This window comes from Megalobrama amblycephala, linkage group LG18 (assembly GCF_018812025.1).
Source record: "Megalobrama amblycephala isolate DHTTF-2021 linkage group LG18, ASM1881202v1, whole genome shotgun sequence".
Classification (NCBI taxonomy): Eukaryota; Metazoa; Chordata; class Actinopteri; order Cypriniformes; family Xenocyprididae; genus Megalobrama; species Megalobrama amblycephala.
Genome location: NC_063061.1, coordinates 33,705,653 through 33,733,146, shown reverse-complemented (window position 1 = coordinate 33,733,146; position 27,494 = coordinate 33,705,653). Strand labels below are relative to the sequence as shown.

At 37.4% G+C, this 27,494-nt stretch overlaps 2 protein-coding genes across 2 annotated transcripts; one reads left to right on the top strand and one right to left on the bottom strand.

Annotated features, from left to right (window-relative positions):
• The first annotated feature begins 403 nt into the window (after positions 1 to 403).
• taf1c (TATA-box binding protein associated factor, RNA polymerase I subunit C) lies at positions 404 to 23,365 on the top strand. Its single transcript, XM_048167005.1, has 16 exons — positions 404 to 847; positions 1,644 to 1,758; positions 2,471 to 2,523; positions 3,207 to 3,296; positions 3,420 to 3,475; positions 4,295 to 4,530; positions 5,961 to 6,089; positions 6,240 to 6,357; positions 8,268 to 8,339; positions 10,437 to 10,572; positions 11,869 to 11,994; positions 13,216 to 13,393; positions 14,380 to 14,517; positions 16,056 to 17,314; positions 17,795 to 18,140; positions 22,924 to 23,365. Exons 1-15 carry the CDS (start codon positions 719 to 721, stop codon positions 18,107 to 18,109), a joined length of 3,150 nt encoding a protein of 1,049 aa, XP_048022962.1. The 5' UTR covers positions 404 to 718; the 3' UTR covers positions 18,110 to 18,140; positions 22,924 to 23,365.
• Positions 20,233 to 26,627, bottom strand: ccng2 (cyclin G2). The gene is made up of 8 exons (XM_048167008.1): positions 26,491 to 26,627; positions 25,585 to 25,725; positions 24,358 to 24,495; positions 24,013 to 24,263; positions 23,644 to 23,722; positions 23,459 to 23,557; positions 22,937 to 23,139; positions 20,233 to 21,275 (listed from the first exon to the last, which is right to left on the bottom strand). Exons 2-8 carry the CDS (start codon positions 25,687 to 25,689, stop codon positions 21,158 to 21,160), a joined length of 993 nt encoding a protein of 330 aa, XP_048022965.1. The 5' UTR covers positions 25,690 to 25,725; positions 26,491 to 26,627; the 3' UTR covers positions 20,233 to 21,157.
• Between the last annotated feature and the right edge of the window lie 867 nt (positions 26,628 to 27,494).

The following is a 27,494-nucleotide window of genomic DNA, read 5'->3' as shown; positions in this document are numbered from 1 at the left end:
TAAAATAAAAAATAAAAGCATGAAAAGGAATAAAAAAAATTATGTTAAAAATATGTAAATAAGCTGAGAACTAATAAAAAAAATAAAATAAAAAATAATAATAAAATAAAAATTAGGATGAACAACTGGGGGCACTGCTTTTATGTTCATTAAAAACTTTAACTTTCACTGTTTCACAATCAGTGTTTACTGAAACCTGAATAACAAGACATGGGGATATAGTGTCATTTTATCACTCGTTTTTTTATTATTATTATCATTTATTTACTTCCTTGAGCTACACAAGTTTTTGACCATTGTAGTACACTGACAAGAGTTTTTTTTTTTTTAGAATGCTTTTATTTTTATTTTATTGTATTTTTTTTTAATTTAAGATGCTTTTATTTTGAAATGTTTTCCGGTTGGCGGGCGGATTGAATCGGACAGTCTGGCTTCCCGTTAATCAGCTGAGGTATGTGACGTGAGCAGCCAGACACGTTTTGTTTAGTTCCCACGCGGTCCACGTTTTTATTAAACGCGTGCTATACCGTGTAATATTTTCAACATTTGTCTTCATGAAAACGACTTTTTCGACATATTACGATCTCGAAACGACATTGCAAGTGGAGACAATTATGGGACCCTTTAGAGCGCATGTGGACGCCCGGCGTACTCACGACAACATGCCCGGGCTTGTCTGATCTTCTGGGCCGGTTGACAGCACTTCCGCGCGACCATCATGGACAACACATTTCCTCGTCAACTTTTTCCACATTTGTATTTTGATGGACCGCCTGACGTTCAGACGAAGCACAATTATGGAGGCTGGGGTTCATACGAGCGCGTGCTTGCTGTTGGTGCTGGGCTGGTAAGACGATTCACATCATAACTATATTATATATGTTTCTGTTACAAGTTTGGTCACACTTTAGGGTCCAATTCTCACTGTTTATTAACAATATACTTCGACTTTTTCCTAAATAAACTCCTAATTACTGCTTATTAATAGTTAGTGACGTAGTTAAGTTTAAAATTGTTTAGGATTAAGGGATGCAGAATATGGTCATGCCTTATAAGTGCTAATAAACAGCCAATATCCTAGTAATATGCATGATAATAAGTAACTAGTTTATAGTAAGAATTGGACCTGAACTACTATAAGTGTTTATGAATGATCATTTGAAGTACAGAAAATCTAAATGCTTTAATCTTAAGGTTTATTATTGCATATGGTATATGCATGCATTAGCTAGATGAGGATTTGTTTATTGCAAAAGAATCAAGTAAAAAAATTGGAACAATCATCATCTAGATACATAACAAAATATCTCTTGAAGAATCAGTATGCATTCAAAGAAATTCAGTAACAATGCATGCCAAGATGATTATGGTGATGAGTTATTATTAATGATTATTTGATGAAGTACAGAAATCAAAATGAGTAGATCTCACAAATGTATTAGGTGGCACAGAAGAATAGTAGGACTTCTCTAACAAATGGCTATTTGTGTTTTGTTCTGGCATGGCAGGATTTAACAGAAGGAGAACAATAATTTTCATTGTTTAACCTGTACCAGAACTATCAAAATATTATATATTTCACATTCTCCAGCCTGTAATTGTGAATCTGTATCATGACAGACTTGTTTATTGTGAATTTACAGTGTGATGCTGAACAATCATCGACCCATCCTGAGTTTGAATCCCAGCACACTGTGAGCGGGGAGGAATGGGTGCCGGTCAGACCAGCGGTTACCCCTTTAATGCCAGCATTTGAAGGTAAACATTATTATTAATGATCTGAATTTTAGTCATTAGCTGGATTTAAATATCAGATGAAACATCCTCGGATCCCAAAATGTAAAATGCAATTTGCAGTGCATTTGGTTGGTTATAAATAGACAGTCTGTGTATTTTGGCCATTGGTTATTTTAAAGGGATAGTTCACCCAAAAATGCAAATTTGATGTTTATCTGCTTACCCCCAGGGCATCCAAGATGTAGGTGACTTTGTTTCTTCAGTAGAACACAAATGGTGATTTTTAACTCCAACCGTTGCAGTCTGTCAGTCGTATAATGCATGGCAATGGGAACTCCATCTATAAGAGTAAAAAAAACCATGCACAGACAAATCCAAATAAACCCTGCGGCTTGCGACGACACATTGATGTCCTAAGACATGAAACGATCGGTTTGTGCGAGAAACAGAACAGTATTTGTATTATTTTTTTACCTCTAATACACCACTGTGTCCAACTGCGTTCAGCACTCGCTTAGTGAGGTCTGATCGTGCTCTGACAACGACAGTGATCGCTCATGTGTGTATATATGTCAATGAGTGCGAGAGATCACTTCCGGAATCAGAGTGCATTCAGACCTCACACACCGGATGCACACGGCAGTTGGATATACTGGTGTATTAGAGGTACAAAATGTTTTTAGGGGTAATATTTGCATAATGTATGTTTATGTATTTATTTTTTATTTCCAAGGTGCCAAAGTCACATCTGTTGATCTACCAGATCCAATGGATTTTCCAGAGCATGTAAGTTTGAGCAACATGATTCTCAAAGTCTTTGGGTTTGCTCATTTTTGTTTTGAATAGAGATGCACCAATTGTAATTTTTTTGTCTGATTTATTTTTTGTTTTGTTTTTGATTCCGACTTTCTTTCTCCTAATTAATACTACAGAAATGAATCAAATGTAAAATAACTGGATAGTCTTCATTGTAAAAATTAAATACAGATTAATGCTTACAATTAAAGTGATACAATTTTAGTTGAGAGCAGAGAGTGATTTTCTTTGTCTTTTGTTCTTTGATTAACATGACAGACAGCAGCAGGTTTATTAGGCTGCTGTCACTTTAAGAGCTTATGCACGGACCCAAAATTACTGTTACACAACATGTGTTCTCTTTCTCAACTATTTAACATTCCAAAACTGAGTGTGTTTAACTGAATACTCGCCAAGACGGGCATTTTGTTGGAGAGAAGAGAGCCAGAATGTGCAGCTGACGTTATTGACTGCGCCGTTGGTAACAAAATGCTTGGAATCGGAAAGGCATGAGACTGACCGTCCGTTCACCGATCCTAGCTGATCATGTGGGAATTCGCCCGATTCTGATTCCTAAATGGTCAATCAGTGCATCTCTAGTTATGAAGTGACTTTTGCTCTCAAAATGTTGTATTTAATACAAAAAAGGTGTTTTATCTCTGTTTTCCCTTCAGATGCATTATTTCTACCAGCATTACTGTATGGACGCATTCTCCACGATGGGACATTTGCTCTACGATAACTTCTCGTTCAGAAATAAACGGGTGAGGGAGTCCGGATGTGTGTGCTTGTTGTGGTCAGATTGATTTGTCTTGTTGTTGTTGACATGTTTTCATGTTTACTAGTGGTCCTGTAGTAGCTGTCTTCTGTTCTTGTTTTTCAATCAGGGTTTTATGCCAATGAAGTGGTCTAGAAAGTTTATAAAAGGCTTGAGTTATAAAAGGTAAGATTATTTTGTGAATCAACTTGTCTAACAATCGATAATCAGAAGTTGATAACTGCCCCTATTATGCTTTTTCCGAATATTACCTTTCAAGCTGTGTAATAGCTGTTTGTGAATGTAAAAGGCCTGCAAGGTTTCAAAGACCAAAGTGCACAACAAATAAGTTTGTCTCCTAAAATAAAGAACTGATTCTGAACTGCTCAAATGAATCATCAGCATATATCAGCAAATTTGCATAATACCCACCTGTGTTTGTCATTGGCTGCTGCGATCGCCGTCTACTTTGACCTACCCTTAAACAATGTAGTTGTAGCTGAGACTGGAAGTTTAGTTTGTGGACATGTTGAGAAGATGCTGTTTTCAGCGCTGCAAATCCACTTTGCATGCACTTCAAAAGGATGAGGACTTGATACAAACAGTAACGATGCAGTCGGTTTTACTGTATCACTGTGTATCAAGTGCTGAGGATTAGATCAGAGTCAACCAGTCACAACAGACTGGGCCGTCTGACCAATCAGAGCAGAGTAGACTCACGGAAAGGAGGAGTATAGAGAGACTGAATCTTCGATCAAGTTTTCAGAGCCTTTGAGAAATGAGCAGATGTGCAATGTATTTTACCTTGGATGCATGTAATCCTATTGTAGGAGACCTCCAAAACAAAATTTAGCATTATAGGGGCATTTAAAAAAAAAAAAAAAAAACTTTCAAGATTGTCCAGTTTACATTTTCAATGTGTAAAGTCAGAAAAAAAATATAAGGTGAAGTTTCACTTTACTAATGCATTAAAATGAATCCTCATATGTGATTTCCTTCTTTTAGGTGCGAGTACGGACATTACTTGAAGAGGATCCGTCGTTTGCACTATCTTCTCAGGGATATTGTGAGCGATGTTCCTCCATCTCTCCTTTCCTCGCTCCTCTATGAAGAGCTGAGTTCTCAGAGGGAGCAGAAGGAGTTCAGTTCAGATTCCACAGGGGGCGCTCTAGGATATGTGCCCTTATATGAGAACGGGGGCTGTCTGGTCTATCCCGGTGGAGTCCGGATGGACAAACTCTGTATCCTCTTCCATAGTTACCATAGTGTCATGGTTTGTTTAATGCCAAGGTGATGAACATGATTAACCCTTTGAGCGGTATGGTCCCACATATGGGATTTTTATTTCAGTGCCCCTGGGCGTACGGTACCACATATGGGATTTCGAACGCTCAGCGACATCACATAACTGCCAGATTCAAACTGTGCTTTCGTGCTCTGGCTGCGAGACGGACGCGCGCAGCTCTTGTCATATATCACAGCTATGCAGTGTTTTCAGGCACATAATGTTTATTTTAAGGTTTCAGACATTTAAATATGCATAAGCACCATTAAAACAATACATTAAGCGTTTATAATTTACATATTGATGTCTGACATCAGTGGAAGCAGCAATAACAAATATAATTTGGCGACATTTATTCATATCAGACACACATAAAGGGCCTAAGTAACTATAAAGTTTACTCTATTATTCTTCCAGTTCACCAGCCACTTACTTGCATATATTTCGGGAGAAAATTATGAATTAACCTGCTGTAAATCCGACTGACAGGACTCTTGTGAACTGCAGCGCAAACTAAGATGGCGGCGCCCATCTCGCATTATAGATCAAGATAAAGATCATTTATAAAGGTTTTAAAACAACAAAGCACACTCACTTACACATATTTGAGAATCGGAATATCAGATAGTTGATGACATGGTAAGCAATTTTGCGAATATTTTAAATAAAAAAGGAAAAACTAAATAATAGCGATCCATCTGTCATACAGTGTTATTGTTGCTGCATTCAGCGCTCGTGACACGCAAGACGCGTCGCTATGGAAACATTAAAGGCGAACGTTCTAAAATAACGGTCGCCTTAAAAAAACTCACTCTGGGGGGACAGTTAGAATATTTTAAACTCACGATCGAAAGGGTTTAGGGGTCAGTGATCTGAGGGCTGATTTCAATAACTGAATATTTAACTCTATACACGTTTGGATGTTCTAAAGAACATACCTGTTCAACCAAATACCTTACCAACCATCCAGAACTCCATGCAATCACATTGTAACACACTGAGGTGTCCAATCCTGTAGAGTTCAGCTCCAATTAAACACACCTGAACCAGCTAATCATGGTCTTACTAGTAAGCATACTGCCCTGCGTCCCAATATGCATACTATCCATCCTAAATAGTATGCGAGATTAGAATAAGTCCCAAAGCATCACGTCTTGAGTATTTTAAACTTGCAGTCACCCTGGTTTGCAGTCGAATATGTACACAAACAATCTGAGATATGATTAATTTCGAGATTCTATATGGACATACAGTGTTAATGTTATTAGTGCAAGTCTTAAAAAAGGTCTTTAAAATCAAAAACTCTAGATAGTTTGTTCATAATTCTTTAGAACATCCAAATGTGCGTTTGCTTCTTGTAAAATTTCCTTTACTGCTGTTCCTCAGTTTTCCACAGTGTGGTGCAACAGTCTAATGATGACAAGCCTCCTAGTTTTGTCATGCAACCCAAACCTTTTGAGTTTTCTTTGAATGGAACTATTCGACAGCTCAGTGTGGGCAATATGGAGGATCAAGGTGAGATGTGAACAAAGCTTTACCTTTGAGAACGGTCATTAATCACACCAATCAAACTATAGTAATCAATGAAATTCATGCAATCATGAAAAAGTGAAAATCAATGGACATGTCATGTTATGTGAAATCATGTCAAACATCTTTGTGCAGGTAATGTGGCTGTGCGGTCGGATTATTTCTGTTCCGTGTGGGTCCTAGGAATTAAAAGGAGGCCTCTGTTAGTGGACGTCATCCAGGCAAAAGATCGCTTCACCTGCGTCACCGCCAGGTGTGTCTGAAAGCTCTCACTTTAACATGCGCCTCACAGAACCGTCATGGACCCTGATTATTCAGGGCTTCCTTAAGCCTGACTACTATTTGACTAGTTGATTTTGAAAATGTCCCTAGCGGTTATTCAAATGATCAGCGTCACAAAGCTCCGCTGATACCGAACTGATAATCAAATGACTTTTTTACGTTTGACGTTCAAATCACTTTTTTTCCCTTCTTGTTATTATGTGCTCATAGTTGAACAATATTCTGTGTTGGTTAGTTACATCTACTGCACACCACAGTCAAAATAGCATTTATTTAAGCCACAATGTGTAAGACTATGCTATATTGTAGTGATTCTCAACTGGTTTGGCCATGGGACGCACATTTTCCCATGGTTGTTGAGCCAAGGTCAAGGTACTATTTATTGTTTCCCTTAGGAGAAATTTGTCTTGCCGTGACCTAATTCCTAAAAGAAAGCGTCTAAACAAATTTTTATACATAGTTGTAATAATTGTATACATATAAATTGCATATCTGAGGTTTTAAAATCAAACCAAGCAAATTTATTTCACAGAAATGGTTGACACACAAGTACCATCCCATTTTACTTAACATGCACTTAAATTGTAAGCATATGATTAATACTGATCGATAAACTGCATAAGGTAAGGCTATTAAAACAGTCCCCAACTAGTCATTCTTAATACAGTAAAGTTGGTAGAGCCACCAAAAATAACAATGTGAAAATTGTGGCATTTTGGGGTTATGGAAACAAGAGTTACTACAGTAAATACACAATACTAACATGAACTGTTAATGAAACGGATGGAAACAGCTCCTGATGAATAGAACATCATACCTGCATGCAAATCCTTCCCAGCTAACACACGAAGAACCAGTTACGTAATTTATTGATACTATTTGGTAATTTCATGTCTTGCTAATTGAAAACATTACTACGATGTTGTTTGCTAGTAATTTTTTGCGCTTTATTCATAATGAAGTGATATACCGCTTTCTGCGAGTGCAGTTAAAGAGTGTGTGCTACAATTACGAGCACAGTATAACACCTGGACAGGAAAGTTTGTTTTTCTTCGAAGGGGTGAGACTTTATTTTGTAACATAATGTTAAAATAATGACACTGACATATAGCCTTTGCTTAAAATGCGTCTGACAGAAGCTTGCATGCACGTTTTTCAAAAAAGTCTTGCATCAGAAAAACGTAGAATTACATTTGTTGTAACACTCTGACCCACCAGTTGAGAAACACTGCTATATTGTGAATATAGTTGCATATGGAAAATATATACACTATTTGAATTTTAGGGTCAGTATTTTTTTATCAAAAATACAGTAAAAACAGCAATATTGTGAAATATTATTACAATTTTTAATAGCTGTTTTCTATGTTTAAATGTAATTTATTCCTGTGATCAAAGCTGAACTTTCAGCATCATTACTCCAGTCTTTAGAGTCACATGATCCTTCAGAAATCATTCTATTATGCTGATTTGCTATTCAAGAAACATTTCTGATAATCATCAATGTTGAAAACATTTGTGCTGCTTTATATTTTTGTGCAAACTATTTTTTTTCATGATTCTTTGAATAGAAAGTTGAAAAGAACCAGATTTATTTGAAATAGAATCTTTTGTAACATTATAAATGTCTTTGATGTCACTTGATCCATTTAATGGATCCTGAATAAAAGGATTATTTTACTTTTTCCCCCATTTTGAATGGTAGTGCATTTATTGAAACGTATACCTAAATGTATTTGTGTCTTACTAGATTCCTTAAGAACGGTGGGAACTTAGCTTAGGATATTTCCTGGATCTGTATGTTATATTTTAGCCATTGTAACAGTAGCTAAACCTATAACTTGAGTTATTGATGTCTGTATTCTCTTTTGTCTTTCACAGTCCACACCTCCCAAATGAGCTTTTGGTGGTCAATGAGTGGGGAGCAGCATATCTTTGGGATGCGTATAAAGGGTATGTGTGTGTTTTAAGAACAATGTGTTCTTCACTGCCTGTGTTATCTTGTGCTTAGAGCTCAGTGTACGCGACTCCATCATCATCATATCAGCTTCCGCTACAAAATGTTCTTTAGTTGACTTTGTGAAGTACCCAAGCTCCAAAGGTCAGGTTAACTGAAACTTTTTTGTCATTTGTCTTTTTCTTTTTTGTTAAGCTGTGATGGAACAATCTAAAGGATAACTCACATATGTCTCCTTTGATTAAAGGGGTCCTTCACTTTTTTAACTTTAGTTAGTGTGTAATGTTGCAGTTTGAGCATAAACAACATCTGCAAAGTTACGACGCTCAAAGTTCAATGCAAACGGAGATATTTTCTTTTACTGAAATTGCTTTTTAAGGACTACAGAAAGCTTCTTCCCAGGTTGGTGACATCACAAACCCCAAAATTTACATAAACCCTGCCCCTGGGAACACACAACAAAGGGGGTGAGGCCATGTTGGGCTGCTTTAGAGAAGAGGTTGTATTAGAGTGGTGTTGTCATGCCGTCATTTTACACCGCACTTTGACTAGCTATAATAAATGATCTGTGGGGTATTTAGAGCTGAAACTTCAGACACATTCTGGGGACTCCAGAGACTTGCATATATCTTGTGAAAAGGGGCTTATTATATATCATCAGTTAATTGAAACGCTGTCATTTCACAATAGTTTTTTATCGACATTTAGAAAATATATTGCAAAAGTTTTGCGTGAATCTGTAATGGAAACAAGGCTATTGTTTCTGCAGTTCTTTCTGCAGTTGAGTGATAACATGAGACATGAAACAGTTTCTGATGTTCATGTATGTTTATTTCGTGCTGTAACTAGTATTAAAGCAGAAGAGATGTTCAGTTCACTACCGCTTCTCTTGATCTGAGGCGGCAACAGCGATCTGTCATGCCACCTTAAAGAGAAACCGCTATAACCATTTATTTAAAGGGTTAGTTCACCCAAAAATGAAAATGTCATTTATTACTCACCCTCATGCCGTTCCACACCCGTAAATACCTTCGTTATTCTTCGGAACACAAATTAAGATATTTTTGTTGAAATCCGATGGCTCAGTGAGGTCTGCATAGCCAGCAATGACATTTCCTCTCTCAAGATTCATTAATGTACTAAAAACATATTTAAATCAGTTCATGTGAGTACAGTGGTTCAAATATTAATATTAAAAACTGACGAGAATTTTTGTTTTTGAATTTGAATTTTTGTTGCGCTAAAAAAACAAAATAACGGCTTATTTAGTGATGGCTGATTTCAAAACACTGCTTCATGAAGCTTCGGAGTGTTATGATTCTTCTGTGTCGACTCATGATTTGCGTGTTAAACAGCCAAACTGCTGAAATCATGTGACTTTGGCGCTCTGAACCGCTGATTCAACACGCTGATTCATAACGCTCCGAAGCTTCATGAAGCAGTGTTTTGAAATCAGCCATCACTATATAAGTCGTTTTTTTTTTTTTTTTTTTTTTTTTTTTTTTTGCCGCAGCAAAAATATTCTCGTCAAATTTTAATTTTTGGGTGAACTAACCCTTTAAATTTCAGTTTGTTTGTCACAGAACATCATATGGCTTCAGGAGATATGGAATACAGTGCAGAAGTTGTATAGATAACTGTTGCTTTAATGATGGTTTTGTCTTATTGAAACAGGACAGTCTGTCCATGTAAAACAAGCTGTCAAAATTTCACCTTTTTTTCCCCCCTGAAAGACAAAGTCATATTGGTATAGAATGAAGTGCGGTGCTTTTGTCATTAACACAAGTACCACGGGAAGCTGTTTATTACCACAAAATATATGTAATGGATAGAAGCAGATTCATTTCCGGATTGCATTCATATCAACCACAAATCATACATGTATGGTTCCTTGCTGAACATCCACAAACAAATTCAGAGAATTGTTGACCTGAAGTTCTGATCAAGCAGACCGGGTTCTGCTGCAAAACCTCTAGTTAGCGGGTTAATAAGTCATTATTATTGCATCGAGCTGATGCAAACCTGCACCACATGACGCAGTGTGTGGATGTTGTAACCTGTCCAGAGTTTTGTGACATTCTGTTCTCTTTCAGATTGCAGAAGTTCCGTGAAGAACATTCCAACCTGTACTTCAATGCTAAATCACCATGGCGATGGTGCGAGTTCTCCTGTCACCCGAGAGTGATGATCTATGCTGACAGAACAGGGGCGGAGCTTACAGACATAAGGGTAAAGTGGCACTTCTTGGGTGCATTGTTATTGGCCAAAATTGTGATATAGAACTGAGTGCTCCATAAACATTTAGTACTTTATCAGACTGCATTGTTTTGTTCGTTTTAATAGCCAAACCACTAATACAGCAACATCCTACCAGAGTAGAAGCAGCATCACGCAAAGGTTTTTGGCCACTTTAAAAATACTTTATTATATTAGACATTGTACCCTGTAGCATTTATCTGAGATGAGTGAATAATTCTACTATAAATTAGTATACAGCTGAAGACGTGCCTCTTCCGTGAACACTTAATCCACAACCATAAACAAGGGCACTTACTGGAACTCCCAATAAAAACAGTCTTGATTTCTTGCTCTTCTTTTCTGCATTCACTTCTGCTCTAGTTTGCATGCTCATCTTGATTATGCTTTATATTTGGCATTGTTTTTAGAAAATACTTTTTTTTTTATGCTCCTTGGTAACACTATTTTAATGTCCTTGTTACATGTTACATGTAGTTACTATAGTAATAACTATAAATTATGCATAATAACATACATCTAACCCTAAATCTATAGAAAGTACTTGTTAATTAATATTACAAATATTAATATTAAAAGTACTATTATAATAGTACTTAAATGTATAATTATAGTGTAACAATGACAACTCAAAATAAAGTGTAACCTGCATCTCATTTGTAAGTATTACAATAATAAAATTAGAATACATCCAATAAATTAATAAATGTAAAATCTAAATGTGTTTGACTGATTGGATGTGGTGTGAGAACACTTAAATCATCGTATTATTATATCTAATATTAAATCCCTATTATTATTATTATTATTATTATTATCAATAATAGGATTTTTTTATATTACAATAATTAATAATAATAATAATAATAATAGTACTTAAAATAACAATATTTAAAAACAATATCTAATTATTAATATAGAGTCCTATTTTTGTTATTAATATTATTAAGATTTAATAATACCAGTAATAATTAGATAATAGAAATGGGATTTATTATTATGGTATAGTATTTATAATATTTCTTTAACTATTTAAACTATCAGAGTAGAGTACTTTATCACCTAAATTTTATAAACTTCATTGTAAAATGTATTAGGTGAAGAACGGCCTTTAATTAAGCTGAATTGACCACAATTTGTGTTTCTTTTCTTCAGTTTTGTGTATTTTATGATCATTCTTTTGTTTCACTCTTTTGTTAGTTGTCTCTTTATTCCTTTGTTTTTAGGTGGGTCTCAATTTATTATTAATCTTTGTCACTTCCTATGCAGAGTGATAATTGCTCTTACACATTGTTCCGGATTGGAAAGACACCAGGTTGTTTGTCAGGAGAGCGAGTGTTACTATCCAAGTACCTGGGAAAAAACAATGCCAACCACCACCTCATTAATACCCAGGTAAACACTGTCATATATCATGATTCAAGATGAGCGTTTGTGTCAGATATCAGTCCAGGGGAGTGTCAGTGTTCCACCTTTTTTCAATGAGATCCTCCAGAACTTCCTTGAATGATAATCTGTATCAAATGTCATGGGATTGATCTTTGAAAAGGGCCTTTACAGGAACTACTGTCAGTATAATTAGAAATTTGATCATTAATGCTGTGGGGCATTTCCTTATTGAATGTGTTTTGTAATCGTGATGTTGACATTATCACAAGGTAACTTGGCACTATCATGGTAGTCAATGTACACAATTAAAAATGGTATATAAATATAGTAATAATTAAAGGGGTGGTTTAATATGATTTCACTTTTTTAACTTTAGTTAGTTTGTAATGTTGCTGTTTGAGCATAAACAACATCTGCAAAGTGTCTGACTCCGGTTTGAACAATGTAAGGCTGAACACCGTTACTGACAATCATCATTTTGGCTGCGTGAGATTCTCCAGCTTTGTTTTTGTTGAGCAACCGAAGCGTGAGCTGTTAAAGCTCCGCCCTCTTCTGGAAAGGGGGCCGGGAGCAGCAGCTCATTTGCATTTAAAGGGACACACACACAAAAATGGAGTGTTTTTGCTCAAACCAAAATAGGGTCAAATTCTGACACATTTTGGGGACACCACAGACTTATATTATATCTTGTAAAAGAGGCAAAATAGGTCCCCTTTAAGTATCGTGGTATACCATTTATACACTACTGTTCAAATGTTTGCTGAAAGATTTTTTTAATGTTTTAAAGAAATCTCTTATGCTCACCATGGCTGCATTTATTTGATCAAAAACACAGTAAAAAGAGTATCGTTGTGGAATGATATTACAATTTAAAATAAATGTTTGAACATCTTTTAAAATATAATTTATTCCTGTGATCAAAGCTGAATTTTCAGCATCATTACTCCAGTCTTCAGTGTCACATGATCCTTCAGAAATCATTCTAATATGCTGATTTGCTGCTCAAGAAACATTTCTGATTAGTATCAATTTTGAAAACGGTTGTGCATATTAATTTTCAATTGAATGCTGAATAAAAGTTAATATCTTTAAAAAAAAAAAATCCTACTGACCTCACACTTTTGAGTGGTATTGTCTGTTTAAATACCCATTAGTATTACCTTGTATCTGATGCATTCACTGTACAGTTCAAGAGGAATAAAGCATTTCCTGTTTCATCGTCTGCAGTTTTCCACTTACCTCATGGATGAGCGCGTTCCCAGTGTTCCCATGCTGAAATGGAACCATATGATGGAGTCTCCGCCAGTATTTGCCTGCGGTCTGCCAGCACAGACTCCAAGCCAAACCAGCAAATTGCTGCTTGGTTCTCAGAGGTCACAGGAAATCGTGCTACTGCAATACAAGGGTGAGGGGCTTGTGTATCAGCAACAGTTTCTGTTTGGTTGTTCGTCATAATTTGAACTTTTATGTATTTGGCTGATGCAAATTGCTGTGTATTCCTGGTAATGTGCTACCAGTTGGCAATTAGGTTTATGGAAGGCATGTGTTGGGGATATATTAGTTGAATCATATTGATCATTGAATATTTTCATGCATTAGAGCTGGTTTCACACTGAATGCATTTTTGGCTTCCACTATGCTGCTATTATAATTGTTTTTCTATGTAAACATGGTATTTTTTTCTTAATCTCATCTTGAGGTGTGGCGTTCTTTGCAATTTCATTGTTTCTTTATGAATGCATCAGTTGCGAATTTCACTTGTGCACAAAATTGGAAAATCACATAAAATTTGCAAATAAAGCAGCGTTTCCATCTCATGTATTCAAGAGAACAAAATCGTAAAATTGACACAATATATGTAATAAAAATGGAAGTTGCTGCAATCAGTGAAGCCACTGTGGCTTTTTTTGTCTTGCATCATAAATGACTTGCATCTCAGAGCGTGTCGATGAAACGCAATAAACGCGGTCATGTTGTCTTGCGTTTGGAGGAGCATGCCTGGTGTTTGAGAGTGCAATTGTGTGAGGTCATTATACCCAACCATTTTAATGACAGACTTTGGCTCAGGCATTTCAGAATAACCATTTGAGATGCTGTGCATTCAAACTGTTCAGCTGGTTAGTCCAGTTGTCTAATTATATTGTGGCAAAGCCAAATGTTTTTTGTTACAGAAGGGATTTATTCACTAAATGTGTAGCCATTCTTATTAGATAATTTTATCTGCTTCAATTGAGCTCAAGTTTTGCACAATGCACATTTTTAGAATTTATGCACATCTTGGCATTTCCATCATGTTTTTTTATTTTTACCTAACTATATTCCACAACGAATAAAAGCACTTTTGTACTAAACTGAATAAATGACTGCATCTTTTTATCTTTTGTCACTCAGGTGGGAGAGAGCAAGCCTGTCAGACTCAGGGACCCATTCAGAGGCTTTTTAGTCCCAAAGAGAGTCTGAGGCACCTAGACCTTCAGCTACCCCACAAGAAACACCTCGCTGAGGAGAGACTGAGCGTAGCTATTACAGGTCAGAATACTTTCACAACCATTTAAACAATTAAAACCAGTTGGGGAGCGTTAGATAGATGGTATTATTTGGTATTATATTAAACGATTGCATTAGTCAACGGTGGGGGTGGAGAATGAAAGAAAACAGCTGTTGCAATGGCTTTCAAGTGCATGAATAACGCTTGAAGCTCTGCCTTTTAATGAAGTGGCACCGAATGGCAATTCCACTGAATCATCCTTTCTCAGTCCGTTGACTTCACACCGTCTGAACAAGCCCAACATAGAAGTTCCTCACTATAGAAAAGCACCACTTCAGCAGATGGAATCACAAGCTGATATTGTAAACCCGCCGCTCTGTTGCCATGTTCTGGCAAAAAGACATAGGCTACAAGAAGCTGAGCTCCTGAGGTGCTGTCAAAGTTTGAGAACCACTAGGGTAAATAATGATGCACCAAATGGGACATTAGGTTTAGTGGGATAGCTAAGCTTTCTTGCTCCATCTCGAGCATATCTGTGTTAACACTACCTAATTCTAGTTGTGTTGTCATGTGATAGTCTCTTTTAGGTTGGTCTTAAGTGGTGAGGTGATAATCAGTCAAAAGTACAAAAAGAACAGGATTTAATGCTCTGAGATACTGAAATCATCAAATCATAAGCTGCTTGTGTAAATTAACAGTGTTGCATGTATATTTATTTAATTAAATTACAGCTTTTGGGATTTAATGAGTTAGTTTACCCAAAAATGAAATTTGTGTCATTAATTACTCGCCCTCATTTCGTTGTACACCTGTAAGACTTCCGTTCATCTTCAGAACACAAATTAAGATATCATTTTTTTTATCCTCCATTGAAAGCAATGAAATTACGGTCATTCAAGGTCTAGAAAAGTAGTAAAAATATTGTTAAAATAGTCATGTGACTGCAGTAGTTTAAACTAAATGTTATGAAGTGACAAGAATACTTGTGCGCAAAAGCAAAACAAAAATAACGACGTGATTCAATAAAATTCGTCATTCGTCACACCCCTGTCATTCATATACACTATTTACGTTGCAGCGCTTCCAGGTTCTACGTCCGAATGCTGACTCATTATTGGCCGGCTCCTGTGTCAGCATCACACGTCATGCTGCTCACGTGACCAGAGCCCTGAAATGTAAATAGCGTATGAGAATGACACGGGAGAGATGAATTTGTTTGTTTTGTTTTGTTGCGCACAAAGTATTCTCGTCGCTTCATAACATTAAGGTTGAACCACTGCAGTCACATGACTATTTTAACAGTGTCTTTACTATTTTTCTGGACCTTGAATGACAGTAATTTCTTTGCTTTCCAAAAAAAAAAAAAAAAACCCTCAGATTTCATCAAAATATCTTAATTTGTGTTCCGAAGATGAACAAAGGTCTTACAGGTTTGGAACGACATGAGGGTGTGTAGTTAATAACTAATCCGTATCGCAATTTCTGCTTTATCTCAGTTAATTGTGCAGCCCTACTCTATTATTTGGTGCAATGATTTTCAGACTGCAGTACTCATGTGGTGCTTTCATGTTATCCTCAGGTTTTACTGCTATACAGAAAAAGGACTACCTGTCCGTTTTTCAGCTTACAGATACTGGAGATGTCTTTTTCCAAACGTTGAAACTGCACAAAGATCAGACTACTACCAACAAGGACATCCCAGAACAAGCTGTCCAGTCCTGCGCCAACAGTGACAGCCAATCTTCTCAGAGCGACTCAGAGATTGAGGGATATCAGCGTGCAGAAACTAGAGACGGCTTTTTTCAAACATCGAATCTGCTACCAAATCAAACCCAGACCAACAAGGATGTCCCAAAACAAGCTGTCAGTGTGGAACGTACTGTAGAAACTGGAGAGAGCCTTAACTTCCAGTCCCACGCCAACAGTGGCGGCCAATCTTCTCAGAGCGACTCAGAGACTGAGGGGCGGCAAACGTCGCTTGGTAATTTAATAATAAATGACAATGTTAATAATGATCACTTGAATGCTTCGGATACCAATAAAGACCCATTAAGCAGTTCTGTTGGGAATAACCCAACTTGCTCTACCAGACCAAGCATCCCAAAGAAGGATCCTGATCTCCAGGTTGCATGGAACAAATGGTTTGAACCCATTTTTAAAAAGGCTTCAGAAAAAAAACACTCTTATTTTCGACAGATAATAACCGATGATTTAAAGGGCTTAAAAGGCAAAATGCGGTATAACCTCATTGAAGATCGCTCGGCAAGACTGAGGAGAGACCTTCAAGAGGTCATGAGGAAGAAAGAGTTACTCTCGCATGGGGTTACGTACCTGCCTCACCTGGACGTGATGTCAGTTCCCGATCCTGTTGACACCAACAATTGGGGCGACGATCTGAGCCAGCGCTTGGCTGCAGCGTGGGAGGGCGATTGGAATCAGTGGTGGGAGGAGAAGCTGGGATTAAACCGGGAAAAGAAAATTGCGGCTCTCCGTAGAAAACGTCAGAGAGCGAAGATGGCCCGAGCTCGGCGTCGCATGTCGCTTTCTGGAAGCTTCGACACGTCTATAAGTTACCAAGAAAGCGTTTTGGGTTGGTCATCGGCGGCGAGCCAGTTTCAGAGTTCTGATGATGAGACTTTGCAAAAATCTCAAGACATGGACATGGAGGAATGGAGGTCCAGACCTGAGATACAAAAAAAGAGCCCGGTCATACTGAGACGGTTTTTAAATGATCAGTTTACTGTGGAAGAACCTATCAGATCTCCTCCACAATCTCCCCAGAGAAGGTGTGATGAAGACCTTTTGACATCTTTGTCAAAATCTCCATCTTCCTTTCAGGTAAGGATTCACTGATAAGGAATTTCAAAGCAGATAACCAATAAATTTGCACTTAATTGAGGCCAATACTGATAATTTTGTGATTTGCTTTTAACCGAGTTAAATGGACCCGCTGTCTCATAAATTGAGAACTACAGACTAGATCTAGGGTGACTATCACTACTTTTTGTCATCAAGTATTTGTTGCTATGTGAATTATTTCAAACTCTGTAGACCATGTGTTATTCATTCATTGTGTTTGGGCTTGTTTAATCATTGTTTAAACATTTGTTGTGCCGTTTTCATGACTAAGTTAAAATGAGACAATACAGAGACACGTTCTATGTATACTTTCATGATTGTGAATTAAACAAGCTCAATAACAAATTAACAAGGTGCTAAGATTATCGGTCAAACTATCAGCAGAAATTCCATTATAACAGTAATAATCATAACCAATAATGCATCAGCCCTCAATATATCACGCACCTCTACTTTCAGGTTGAACGACCAGTCTCTGGCACCTCTAGTATTGCAGAAGGGATGGATTCAGGGCCTCGTTCAGCATCACCCACCTCGACTCGGACGCCAGTTAGCCAATTGAAACGGCGCAAGGAGTCTTTCCTTAATTCTATTCCCACTTCCCAGACATTTTCTCAGAACTCTGCACCGGATGATGGATTTTCTTTGTCTCAAGTTCACCTTTCTACACCAACTCCATCGTGCAGGATCTCCTTGTCTTCCCAGAGACTTTCCCAATTCAAAAGCTCCTCACAGGCCTCCAAGACAAAAAAGAAGTCTAGAATGGGCTTCTAAAAATCTGGCTTCGATCAAGGAATGCTGCAAGGCAAGTGACCTACTTTTTGTGTGGTGTCAAATGTTTGAGTACTGTACGCTGGCGGGATGTGTTTGAACGAGGAACTTGAGCCAATGTTTCTATAGTGAGTGTGTTTCTGTGCACTGCACAGGAATTTCACAAATGTTTGTGTGTATTAGTAATGAATAGCAAATGTTTGAACCAATTGGAGCGCACTAGTGGTCTATAGCTTAGTTGCTTGTCCACTTGCTTTTGTGTGGCACTTCGTATACAAGTTTACATAACTTGCATAATGGCTATAGAGGAAAACCGAGGTGTTGTCATTATAATTGCATTAAAGGTTCAGTGTGTAAATTTTAGCGGCATTTAGTGGTAAGGTTGCAAATTGCAACCAGTCCACGGCTCACCCCTCCCTTTCAAAGCATATAGAGAAGCTACGGTGGCCGACACAAGACAAAGATGTCGTTGTCTGAGACAGAAGAGAGTAGCCATTTAAGCAATAAGCAATTTGTCCATTTAGGGCTACTGTAGACACATGGCGGCACAAAATGGCGACTTCCATGTAAGGGGACCCGTGGCGTATGTAGATAGAAATGGTTCATTCTAAGGTAGTAAAAACATATCGGTTCATCAATATGTATTCTTTATACACCACTGAAAACATAGTTATGTATATTATATTGCATTTCTGTCAATAGATCCTCCTAAATATTACACACTGGACCTATAAAGGATTAGTTCACTTTCAAAGAAAATTTTCCTGATAATTTACTCACCTCCATGTCATCCAAGATGCTCATGTCTTCCTTTCTTCAGTTGAAAAGAAATTAAGGTTTTTGATGAAAACATTCCAGGATTATTCTCCTTATAGTGGACTTCAATGGCCTCCAAACGGTGGAAGGTCAAAATGACAGTTTCAGTGCAGCTTCAAAGGGCTTTAAATGATACCAGATGAGGAATAAGGATCTTATCTAGCGAAATGATCGGTCATTTAAAAAAAAAAAAAAAATGTAAATGTATATGCTTTATATAAACAAATGATCGCCTTGCACACGCTTCCGCCAAAACCGCACTTTCGTATTCTTCAAAAAGCTTACGCTGTATGTCCTACGCGTTCCCTATTCTACTTATGGAAAAAACAGAACTGGCACTGCGTTCGTTCCGTAAGTTGAATAATGAAGCCGTAGGACATACAGCTTAAGCATTTTGAAGAATACGAAAGTGCGGTCTTGGCGGAAGCGTGTGCAAGGGGATCATTTGTTTATATAAAGCATATACATATACTTTTTTTTTTTTTTTTTTTTTTCTCCCGAAAATTACTGATGGTTTCTCTAGATAAGACTCTTATTCCTCGTCTGGTATCGTTTAAAGCCCTTTGAAGCTGCACTGAAACTGTAATTTTGACCTTCAAGCGTGAAGGTCAAAATGGAGAATAACCCTGGAATGTTTTCATCAAAAACCTTAATTTCTTTTCGACTGAAGAAAGAAAGACATGAACATCTTGGATGACATGGGGGAGGTTATCAGGAACATTTTTTTTGAAAGTGAACTAATCCTTTAAGTTTATTACTTGACTTTCAAACCATATTCAAAAAAATCTTAATATGCTTGCTATGTGGTATTTTCTAGTGTTTGTTCTCTTTCAAAATTTCATCACAGTATGTAGTGCAATGCGTTTTGAAATGGATCCTGTGGTCTTTTTTTGGCATGTTGCCCACCTGTTCCTCTGAGGGAACAAAGATTTCCAGCCAATGAAAACTGACTTGACACTGTTTCTTTATAGTGCACTGGTTGTTGGTTTCTCATAAGAATGACTTCCTCTTTTGTGATAATCGTGTCACACCAGGCAGAATTGCATCATGCGCTTGTTGCATGTAGTCTGTTTAAATCAGCTGATAACATCATGACGTTGTGGTTGACGAAGGCTCTCTGCATGATGAAGCCACTGTATTGTCTTGTTGTTGTGTAAAATCCAGTGGCAGTGAGGTGATTTACAGCATCTACTGGCTGTTTGCCATTTTCTGTGTGTGTGGGATAGTTGAGGCTCTTGGGAACAGAGAACCAATTAGAGGTCAAGTTGATATTCATGATAACCCAACTAAGCAAAACAGGAGACATTGAGTGAATTTCAAAATAGCTTTTTTTAATTGTGAATGTTTTTTTTTTTATATTACATGACAAAAATAACAATAAATAAGTTAATATCTACAAGAAGCTATACAGAACGTATATGCATTTTTTTTTTTACATTATACAAATTTACATTTTTTTATATTGCATTTTTATGCTTTTTTTGTTGCACATTTTCAACATACAGTATTTGTCTTCATACATCGACTAAAGTGAAACTTGTACTAAATTGGCAAGTAGGTTAACATCACACTCAAACATACACACAAAAAATAAACAGTCTGCTCTTTATCCCCCTCCCTGTGAATGCCATGCACACCACAGTAAATCTCTGACTCTATGACCTCAGAGAGGCAGCAGTTCTGCAGGCATGCAGCTATCCAGCTGTCACACGCTTACAATCAAATTACAAAACTGTGCAAAGCACCAAAGTACAAGTCCTAAGTTGTTCTATAACAGTCTAGTGTACCTTGGAAATGTCATATTAAGCCGCCTGGAATGTTGACAAATCCGAACATGCACCAACTACTATAAACGCTATGGCTACATTTTTTTTTTTTTTTTTTGTTGTTTGTTTTTTTTCTCAACTTTTTAGCTGCCAGTGTTGTGCAGTGCTGAATTATTTCACTTTAGCTTAACACAAGTAATCAAGAGAGAAGTTTACAGTATGTGGACTGGCTTTTTGTAAAGCCGTAAAAGAAGAGTTTTAAAATACAATTCTGATATTTTGGACTCATTGGTTTCATTGAACCCAGGCACAATGGCACCTCGCTGTACAACATTAGTTTTCCAGCCAGGAGAGGTCTGTGACATCATCATGAAGGATGAACAAGGAAGCCATTCAGATCATTATTTGGCGGTGTGGCGGACACATCTCCATTGGTGGTTGTGCTCCTTGGCAAGTGGTTTAGAGCGTACTACTGTCTGCAGGCACGGGACCGGAAGTTCGAGGGGAAGTAGGGTCCTTCGGCGTCGCTGCCCAGCGAGCTGCTCAGACTCTCTTCCCCAGAGCTCAGGTCTTCGCTTGAATCCTCACTGTTGTAAGAGAAACAAACACGGTCAGATGCAATCAAAAAAATACCTCTGAAACCATTAGTCATTTATTTTGGGAATGTCCTAAGGTGTAATTTCTTTTTGAGAGGGAAATGAAATAGGGTTGTAAGAAATAGGGTTGTAAAAAGTACCAACTTCAGTTAAAAAGGTGACCATACCATCATTTTGAGCGCTGTTGAGTGGATTCTTAAACACCCCTGATTGGTCATTGTGTTCACATGCTCAACAGATATGTCTGTGATTGGCTACAATGATCAACACTTCAAAAACATGTTGTAAATAGACATATTTGACGCTCTTCACTGAGTGCTTACACAGATACAAAGGGGAGAGTTTAAAAGAAGGCATCTGTAAGTGGATTCCTAATATATCTGCTGATAGACGCCTGCTTTCTAACGTCAAATGTCTATTTATAACATTTTTGAATCGTTGAGCATGTGAACACAATGGTCAGTCCCTCTTGTGTGTTTAAGAATCTGCTCAAAATGCTTGGTATTGTCACATTTTTAAAAGTCTGTACTTTTGACAACCCTAGTACAAACTATGTACTTCAAGTTAGTTGCAAAGGCAACATTTTTACTTTTCATACAATTTTTTTTTTATCTATCTATCTAATATTTTGTGCATGGCTTCAAACAAGCCTAACCCAGAACATTCCTTTCCTTTCTTCTTCTAATCTATTGTTTTTCTTTTTCTTTATACCCTTGACTTGTTTGGTTATATGTACTCTTGATAGTACAATATAATTGGCTCTCAAAGGAGAATTATTTGTACCGTCTAACTGGCCACACCTCGCACACCCTTGTCTTACTCACCGGTGATGCTACACAACCTGTGACCTGCTTGTAAACAGATATTATTCTCTACCCACATTCCATTGCTACACCTAGCTTGACTTGTACATATCTAACCCATTAGCCATCTCAAAGCAGTGCGTCCTGTCTGGATTTTCAGCTTGTAATCAGCTGTGTTGCTGAGCTTCAGGAATGACTTATTGCTCTTGGAAAATAAACATGCTCAGATTGGTTTCTGGGCTGTGACTAACCATTCGTAGTTATCAAGTAACACGGTTTGGACACCTGATAGTAAGACGCTGGGTGGGGCATACAGAAAGAACTTCAGCCTGTGCTGACGAGGTTGTGACGTAAGTGGTGTGTGTCAGTAAAACGCCAAGGTTAAGTAATGTCATGTCATGAGGAAAAACTGTGACAGAACTGAAACCAGAAGTTGTGATGGAAAATTGCACACATAGACTTAAGTTGTAATCTGTAGAATATGAAAATATGTGGGATATAATGTGATCAGCTGAATTTCATCAGTCACTTTAGTTCTTAAACTTGTTGCAGAGGCAACATTTCTAATTTCCATATCTAATATTTAACTTTTATTTTATTCAAATTACCGAAGCCTATTTTGTTCAGTTTTGGCACCACTGTCAGGTTCTGCTGCCACACAAGATCATTTTGATTTGTGGATTTTGATTTTTTTTTTTTTTTACTAAATTGTTTTCTGCGGTAATCAAAACTGGACTGAAACCATCTGTATGCGGTTAAACCAGAATATTCCTATTAGTTTCCTCTTCTACTGTTCAGTTTGAGTGTGACATACTAATGCCTGTGTCTTTCCGCAGGTGATCTGTTTACCTCTCGCTCTCGTCCCACGCGCCCTCTGGAATAGTGGGTAGCTCTGGGATGCTGCGGTAGCTGCTGTGCAAGTTCTGCGCTGTCCTCCGCGAGACAATCCATACCAGTTTCTTGTGGTCGGGTTTGGCACACTCTGGAGAGGAGTACTCCCTCATACACTGGTCTACGAGGCCACGCCAGTGCGCCAGGTCAGCCTTCGAGATCTGAGTAGGGCAACAGACACTGCTGCATTAGACACCAGCTTACATAAGGACAGGGCACTGAGCCAGCGCAATTTCAGATGGGACTGACATGTGTAAAACGATAGTCTGCTGGCTACCAGGACACTTTAAGTGCGTTGGATTTTTCCTACACCAATGGATGTTTAAGTACTGTTGAAACTAAAGGGATATTTATAATAAAATGTTTGATTAAACTAGTTCTACTTTACCAGTCTGTGACACATATTAACTTTTTATTTCTTCACTTTTTGAAAGGTTTTATTGGGCATTTAAAATGTCTGTCCTACTTCTGAGTATTTACCTTCAAGTGTGTCTGTATGCGGTGGGCGATCTCGAACAGATCTGCAGACTGTAAGGCCTCGATCTCAAGCATCAAGAGCGACAAGGCGAGCACCGAAGGCTAAAAAAGAGAGAGAGAAAATTCATCAGAACTCAAACTTCCATGCAAATCACTTCTGTGTCTATTTGTTTTGAAGTAGTTCTCACTTTTGCTTTGGAGAAAACAATTCTGCATAGGCAGGCTTTCAGCTGGGCTTCCAGTTTGTCAAGATTCAGGACGTCTTTTCTGAAAAAGTAAAATGGTTAATGGCCAAAGTGCATTTAATTTGAGCTTGCATTTAGCTGATGTTAGCTGAGCTGTTTGTCATTTAACAAGCTGTTGCAGTCTAGTCAGAAGATTATCCTAGTTTCTGACGGCTGACTGCGTTCACTGTGACCCATATACAGCCAAATGCTCAAAGTGCACTTTTGTTTATCAGCCTTCACGAGTCAAAGCTTCCTTTGTCAGTCCTGCACATTTAAAGAGTTTATCTGGCTTTGAGTTTGAAGTTCGATAATGCCACCACCCATTCTTACCTGTTGAACGTGTGCGAAAGTGCAATGGCGTGGTACAAATGCAGAAAGGTTAAGGCTGTGACGGCTTTGAACTGGAAGTTGAGTTTCTCTGAAATGATCTTCTCCATTCGGCTGAGGTCTGAGACGGTGAACTTGCACTGGCTGATGCGAATGAGCTCGTGGCTGGATGAAACATTGCACTCCTCTTCGGTCGCTCGGGCGGCGATGTGGAGGCAGCCGATGCTGATGCAGGCCAAATACTTGGATTGAACCTTTACGCAAAACACAAAACAGATCGGTTATACCAGCGAAGACGTCATGTAATACATGTTAATCAGTCGGAATGATTTAGAATTGAATGGTTACCTTCATCATAGCGAGAAACCTGTCCAGCAGGTTAACGGCTAGTACAAAGGTCTGAGTGCTGTAACCGAAGAAACTGGTCAAGCTCCAGAGATCTTCAACTCGAGCATCTCGACATTTGGCTGAAACTCCATTACCGTTCTGTGTGGATGAGGGGAAATAAGTGACGTTTAAAGTTAAAACTGATTTTTCTATTACATATTGTTAAAGGGTTAGTGCACCCAAAAATGAAAATGTCATTTGTTAATCACGGGTGTGGAACGACATGAGGGTAAGACCTTCGTTCATCTTCAGAACACAAATTAAGATATTTTTGTTGAAGTCCGATGGCTCAGCGAGGCCTGCATGGCCAGCAATGACATTTCCTCTCTCAAGATCCATAAATGTACTAAAAACATATTTAAATCAGTTCATGTGAGTACAGTGGTTCAGTTTGGCGGTTTGACACGCAATCCGAATCATGATTCGACACAAAAGATTCATAACGCTCCGAATCTTCCTGAAGCAGTGTTTTGAAATCGGCCATCACTATATAAGTAGTTATTTTTTATTTTTTTTGGCACACCAAAGATATTCTCGTTGCTTTATAATAATAATATTGAACCACTGTACTCACATGAACTGATTTAAATATGTTTTTAGTACCTTTATGGATTTTGAGAGAGGAAATGTCATTGCTGGCTATGCAGACCTCACTGAGCCATTGGATTTCAACAAAAATATCTTAATTTGTGTTCCGAAGATGAATAAAGGTCTTACAGGTGTAGAACGACATGAGGGTGAGTAATAAATGACAGAATTTTCATTTTTGGGTGAACTAACCCTTTAATTGGACCATTAAAGGCATAGTTCACCCCAAAAAATGACAATTTTAGAATTTGTTCAAGTTGTTCCAAACCTGTATGGATTTATTTCTTCTGCTGAACACAAAAGAAGATATTTTGAAAAATATGGGTAACCAATGGTTACTGACATTCTTCAAAATATCTTCTCTTGTGTTCAGCAGAAGAAAGAAATTCATACAGGTTTGGAACAACTTGAGGATGAATAAATTATGACAATTTAGTTTTGGATGAACTATCCCTTTTAAGAGTTGAGTTTTGATTCTTTTTTAAAGTCTTAATTATATAGTTTACTAATACAGTGTACAGAAATAGTATAAATTTAAATAACGGTTTTCAAATAAAGAGTTTATATGTACTTTCACAGGAGTTAGTAAAACTAGTTTACCTCTTGGGTGGATTCAATCAAACTGAGACCAGTTTCCTTCGGCAGATAATGAACCTCCAGCTCCAAGTTGCTCTTCAGCTCCTTCATCAGTTTGAAGGCCTCCATATTTTACTTTATCTGGGTTTCAAGTCTCCAAAGCACCTTGAAAAGGGGATAAAAAAACAAAATGAGTAAATTCCGTTCACCCAGGGCGGTGGGTCAAGGTTTGCCCAGCCCCCTCCGCTCAGCTGAGCCTCGGTGTCGGGTTTCGCTGGTTAACGCCTTCTTACAGGAGATCCAAACAAATAAATCCGACGTCTGAGATGTGAAATAAATGTGGAAATGTCCCTTTTAAAGCGCTTTGAGTTGAATAATAAGGATCGAAAGTGAATGTTATCCAGTAAAGCCCAGTTGATCCTTCAGCTGGAAAATACCTCGACCAGAGGGGGAGGGGTTTAAATCTTTACATTGATGTACAGTGTATGTTTTTAACCTTAAATTATATACGGTTTATCCGTGTATTACAATAAAACAAACCGTGCCATGTAGCATTTTACGGATCAGTCTATTCGACACAAAATTATACAGAAATCGACTTCAAATTATGCACTAGCTTGCAAAGTAAACATCAAAGACGATCAAAAAAACAAACAAACAAGGGATTCGGTCATTACAGTAAAATAAAAATACAATTTTCATTACTAACATACACAAAAGGTCGATAAAATACCATACAAATCAAGAAATATAGCGTTTCAAATGTCGAAATCTAACGTTAGCCCATAAATACCAAAGATCAAACCCATTTTCAGAATAATAAAACAATAACTAGAACATTTAAACAGTTGACAGTTCATGTAGACCGACATTTAAAAAGAAAACGAACATGTTAACAAGAATGATTGAAGATATATAAAGGTGAATTACCAGAGATGTTAAAAGGACATTTTGTGTATCCGAGTCTTTCGTCTGTTTTCTCTGCTTCTCTCTTTCCTTTTGTTGATGTTGAATGAAGCTCCGCCCCTCTGGGGCTGTCACGTAGGAAACGTAAGTCTCTCTGTTTAGATACATTTAACTGATGCTTTTATTATTCCTATATTTAATAAAGTGTATTTGATGTTATGTTATCTTTATAATGCATCTGTTTTAAATATTTCGTGTCGTAAAACATACAAGCGTATTTTTAAAGCTTTCTCTGTCTTAGAAACTGACAGTCTAACCGACCAATAGAATCGCTTGAAGATGTAGCGTTCAAATAGTCCGCCCAAAATTCTCGACGCTCATTGGCTGCTGTGTTCCATGTAGACACCGATCGTTGGTTAAACTCTTGCGCTGTTAATGGTTGTTGCTGGGTTTGTTTTGACAGGGTTGCCAGGGGGTAGAATATGTAGTACAAATACATTCCTCTTTCAAATGTTCATTTTGTGATGATGAGTTTCTGTGTTTTCCAATTAAAATATTTAACTTCAATATTTATTAAATGAAAAGAGAGTTAACATTTTGGCTCATTGTAATGAATTCGGATTAACATGTTATATTAAAAGGTGAGAATATACCTTTAGGTCAGAGATATGACCGTTTACGGCACATCGAATTTAATTAAAATCTAAATGAGCAGAAAAAAATCAGAATTTATGTTTAAACTTCCCCCCTAAAGCGTAATATCTGTGATGGAAAAGGAAATAGATGTTAAAAAGTATTAGAATTTATTAATTCAGACTTTTTGTATCCCTTTTAATATCTCATTTGAACGTTGTTTTACATATTTCTGTGTCATTATGACCCACTGAATAGGATTGTATATGAAAGTAGTCCCTACAATACGTCTCAAATCTATTCGCCAGAGAAAGTAGTCCTTTCATGACATAGTTACCGAATTCACAATAATTTCCGTTGATAAATAAGCAACTGACTATATCTACATTTAATTG